We start from the raw sequence: 5,000 nt of genomic DNA on the forward strand, positions 1-5,000 counted from the left end.
GATCCTGAAAAAACGGCGCCTTTGTTCTGGGTCTTGTCAAACATTTAGTTCATTCTTTTGTGGTGGGGAGTCATGCTTTGTGTGTTTGGCCTACAAATGCCCTGAAGAGACTCCGACTCCAAGAGAGGGGCGGGGGGCCTGAGAGAAAAGAGACTTTATTCACCACTGTGACTATTGTTATTGTTCCCAGTGGAATATCATTTGACTGCACTCAGATGGAGTTTGAGTGTAATGCCCCCAGTAGAGGAAAAGTAGATGGGGTCTCACTAATAAGTTTGACTCCCGTCCACCCCCTTCTCTTCATCACCACCCTCTCTGAGAGTGCCGGCTCAGTGACTGGGAGCGAACTTAACCCCCAGGCTCCTCTGAAACTACGGCAACAAAAGAGGCCCCCCTCTTCTCTCTGCCCCCTCCCTGACAGAGCAGCTGTCCTGTTGCATAGCAGCAAATAACCATCAAATGCCATCTTTGTGAGCCTGGGCTCTGCTCTGAGGCTGCCAGCGGCTGAGGTAGCGGGTAGGGTCTATTGGTGTGTATGTGTGCGTGTGTGTGTGCAGGCGTGCGGACATGTGTGCGCGTGTGTGGGGAGGGGTGGGGACGCTTAACCCAATTGGTGTGGAATTGACTGTAATTAGTTTTAGATGTTTGGGGGGGGAGAAGCAAGATATTAGCCACAATCAGAGCTAGGAAACAAGAAAAGGGTGAGTGTACGGTGTCTTAGTTAGTTAATGTGTGTGTGTGTGTGTGTGTGTGTGTGTGTGTGTGTGTGTGTGTGTGTGTGTGTGTGTGTGTGTGTGTGTGTGTGTGTGTGTGTGTGTGTGTGTGTGTGTGTGTGTGTGTGTGTGTGTGTGTGTGTGTGTGTGTGTGTGTGTGTGTGCAATATGCTTGCAGGCCATGGCAGGTTTTACCAACGTGTCTTTTTCATGCGTCTCTCTCCCATGACGGAAAGTGGAGTAGATAGTTGGGGCAGATAACGGCCCTGTGTGACTTCCTGCGGACACTGATAAGCTCCTGTGCTGTAGATGGCTATCACTTAAAGGGCCCAGGGCAGGCAGACGGCAGCATCCTGGTGCCACACAGTACCCACCACTACCTGTTGATGGCTGCTGGCTGGCAGAGGCTTCGTGGGCACGTGGTGGCGGTGGTTATTTGCACGGCTTGGCAAGTGTGTGTACCGTGTCTGTGCTTGTGTGTGTGTGTGTGTGTGTCTGTGCTTGTGTGTGTGTGTGTGTGCGTGTGTGTGTGTTTGTGCCCCAGTGAGAGGTGTGAAGTATGAGGGAGATGCCTGATTAATGAGGACTGTTTATTAGAACATCTGTGTCAAAGATGAACACAGGAAGTGTGTCTTGGGTGGGCCCTGCTATAGCTGGCTCCGCCTCACCCAGATACTGTAAATATAGCATGCTACGCCCAAGGAATAGCTCCCATTATGCCACAATACTGACTGCACTGTACTCACCAAAATAGTGCATTCATATGGACTTGCTTCGGCTGATATACTGTACTGTATGTGCCATGTTTCTGTTGACACTACTGAAGATACCAATTGTCAGATCCTCAATAACTCATCCTCAATGATCATTCCGCAATTCACCGGGATTGTAATGTATGCCAGTTGTGTAGTGGTGTTGAGGTCAGGAGTTCAGCATCAGGTCCATAGTGATCCACAGCAGAAGACTCAATCCTCCCTCGTCTTCCATCTCCGGTGAGGAGGAGTGGGAGATGTGGCTGCGGCTCGGCTGCCAGCACCGTGTGTTGTTCACTGAAGTGCTGTTGTGCCAGAAGGTTTCCCTCCCGTCCCCAAGTGCTCATATTAAAGATATGATAAAGATGGCATACCTGTAATTTGAAAACAGATGGTTTCATCTTTTGAATATTTATAACAATCAAAACAATTTCTCCTGCTATTCACCCGCAGGCCAGGAAGGTGTTAAAACATTTAATGAAAAGAAGACTGCGCCTTGTTTGCGAGGAATGCGTTCGAGAAATAAATAAGGAAGAGTAGAGTCAATTGTGGAGAAGGCGAGAGGGCACAGATATAAAAGCCGTATGTCTCTTGAAGATGTTTTTTAACATATTGTGGAGAGCCAGAGAAAAAAGAAAATATTCATCTGTTTACATTGCCTGATTTCCAGATGCTAACTTTTAATAGTCTGTTTGTTATTTTACTTTTTGAAAGCAAACTGCTCTTTACTGTAGTACTTCACCCTGCATATCAACAAGGCTGCTAATTCAGTGAAGCTCACTATTTGCCTTCCTCCCAGAAAGGTTCTCTCAAACTCTGTGGCATTTGCTATAAAGGGACACACCTCTTATATTTCATTTTGATTTGTTTTACATTTGGAAAGACAAGACCAAGATTTGTGCATGACTGATAAAAAATGGTCTTTGCTAGAATATTGTTGTTTGTGCACCGAAATGTTTTATTCATTTTGACAAGAAAACACAGTATCAGTGCATGTCACACCAGCCTTAATATATGTCCTCGTGCCGCACATTGCGGATCCTGAAGGTTTTCTCTCTCTTTACCAATCTCTCTCTTTCAGAGTATGATCTCCTCCATTGTGAACAGCACTTACTATGCAAATGTGTCGACGGCGAAGTGTCAGGAATTTGGGCGCTGGTATAAACATTTCAAGAAGACAAAAGATATGATGGGTAAGCAAAATGTTACACTAACACTGTCTTATCAGACCCTCCAATCACCATTCCAATACGTCTGCCCCATGTCCCCCCTCTTCCCGATACATTAAACACATTTTAATCACATCATCTAATGATGGCTCTTCTCAGATATTTCCCTGTACGCTGCTCAGGTGCACAATGTTTTCACCGTTTTTCCTGAATCCATTCAGAGTAATCTATTATTGCTTATCAGATGTAGTTTAGTATTCGGTAATGGCTGTCAAAATCACAGACTAAATTGAGGTCTGCGACCTTTGTTTATGAATACTGTTTCAGTTACCTACAAATGACATGCAGTAAGGATGATTTTCCTGGCCATCATCTGGTTTGAAATCAATCTGATTTTCCTTGTCAAAGTAGAACAAGGCTGGCTTTGTATTTTAGATAACTCGGTTAGTCCTCCTTGTCCCTGTTTGGAAATTAGGTCACATAATTCAGATACTGTCTATTTTATGTGTTTTGGTCATGAAATACTATACCAGTCATATTAATAGAGTTTAATATACAGTCCTTTAGAGTATTGGTTTCAACCTACTGTGTAGAAATCCAGCTTCCTATACAAGCTAGTGCTCATGTTGATTACATTCAAGAGTAGTGGCGGTCGGTGCTGTTTAAGATTAAGGAGGACGATTGATTTTTTATGAGCATGGCATTATTTCTATTACAGCATATTGTATGACTGTCATTCATATTCCATTAACCTAGCTCAATGTAACATCAACGTGATACTTTCATTTTCCCTGTACCCATCATGAGTTTGCTACAACCTAGCCTAAGAATAAACGTTTATAACTTGGGGGAACTGGTCGAGAGACAAATGGGAGTAATCAAGATGAAAGACAGTGACACATTCAATACCTTCTTGCACACTCATGCTTGCATCTAGTTGATCTAGGGTGTAATCATAAGTTCAAACAGTTCCAAATGAGAGTTTCTATTGGACAAATTCAGGTAGAAGAAATTAATTTCTTCAAATTTGTTCAAATATTTTCTTTCTCTCGTTTTCAGTAAACTACTCACCACATTTTATGCACTACACAGCTAGCGAGCTGTAGCTTATTCTTTCAGTACTAGATTCAATCTCTGTTCTTTTGATTAGGTGGACAACGTGTCAGTTAATGCTGCAAGAGCTCTGATATGTACATCCTCCGGAACTCGTAATAATTACTGTGTAAGTCTATGGAAGGGGATGAGAACCATGAGCCTCCTAGGTTCTGTATTTAAGTCAATGTACCCATAGGAGGACGGAATCTAGCTGTCCTCTGGCTACACCATGGTGCTTCCCCAGAGAGTGCTGTTGAGGCTACTGTAAACCTTCATTACGAAACAGTGTATTTTAATCAGTTATTTGGTGATGTGACTATATTAAGTAGAGTTTTATCTAAAAAGGATAACTTTTTAAATGTTTCACTATTGACATTTTTATGAAATTCACTGAGTAGGGTGGTCCTCTGAGGAATCTTCACTGGTCAAGATATAAGACCAGAATGTTTTCATGATTTTGCAAGTGCACACTGTTCTGATCATACCGTACTCCATTTGTCTGGACACATAACACCACAACATGGACACATAACACCACAACATGGACACATAACACCACAACATAGACACATAACACCACAACATGGACACATAACACCACAACATGGACACATAACACCACAACATGGACACATAACACCACAACATGGACACATAACACCACAACATGGACACATAACACCACTGGCCCCTTACCCATCCTCTTGTGTGCACACACACATTTGACCTAACAGTCTTTATGGTTTATGGAAGAGTACATAAAGAATGTAGGATCTCAAGTAACAGCGATGTTGAAACTACACATTTAGACAAGTCCTGTGTGTATTTAGAATGTCATATTTATGTGTACATGGGATATGAGGTGAAGCGTAGTGGGTATCAACGCTGTGGCATCCCTTATGTCCACATTAACCCTTTCTTCCCCTGGTCATGTATCATGTAGATTGTATGGGGCGTTAAACCTCTCTTTCTCTCTCTTCACCTGTGCACTGTATGTCTTGTCCCCTCTCTGTGTGTGTGTGTTTTGCGGTCTTGCCCACACGTCTGTGCAGGCATGCGCCAACCCTCGCAGCTGGAGGGCTACCTGGGGACGTGTGTCCTCCACGACAGCCCGCGTGGCAACACACTAGGTACGTCACGTGGCCACACACACACACCGTCTGCACACACTGCACTACTGTCCCTACCCAGTCCCTGCGAAAGCTGGCAACCCTCAGGTGGCTGTTTGTCGCCCGCGGCGACACTCTCAACCTTAATATTCATGAAAGGAT

General features: G+C 44.0%; 1 protein-coding gene across 12 annotated transcripts in view; it reads left to right on the top strand.

Moving 5' to 3' along the window:
• LOC118364388 (DNA-binding protein SATB1-like) overlaps positions 1 to 5,000 on the top strand; it is a 55,844-nt gene that overhangs the window by 23,773 nt on the left and 27,071 nt on the right. For 10 of the 12 annotated variants that reach the window (XM_052489539.1, XM_052489531.1, XM_052489534.1 and 7 more), the window contains 2 exons: positions 2,547 to 2,658; positions 4,782 to 4,859. In XM_052489539.1, the coding sequence (XP_052345499.1) occupies positions 2,547 to 2,658; positions 4,782 to 4,859 (190 nt within the window). The remainder of the gene's footprint in view (positions 1 to 2,546; positions 2,659 to 4,781; positions 4,860 to 5,000) is intronic. The other 2 variants (XM_052489541.1, XM_052489542.1) reach the window with 1 other exon arrangement.

The sequence above is a fragment of the Oncorhynchus keta genome, chromosome 31 (genome assembly GCF_023373465.1).
Source record: "Oncorhynchus keta strain PuntledgeMale-10-30-2019 chromosome 31, Oket_V2, whole genome shotgun sequence".
Taxonomy (NCBI): domain Eukaryota; kingdom Metazoa; phylum Chordata; class Actinopteri; order Salmoniformes; family Salmonidae; genus Oncorhynchus; species Oncorhynchus keta.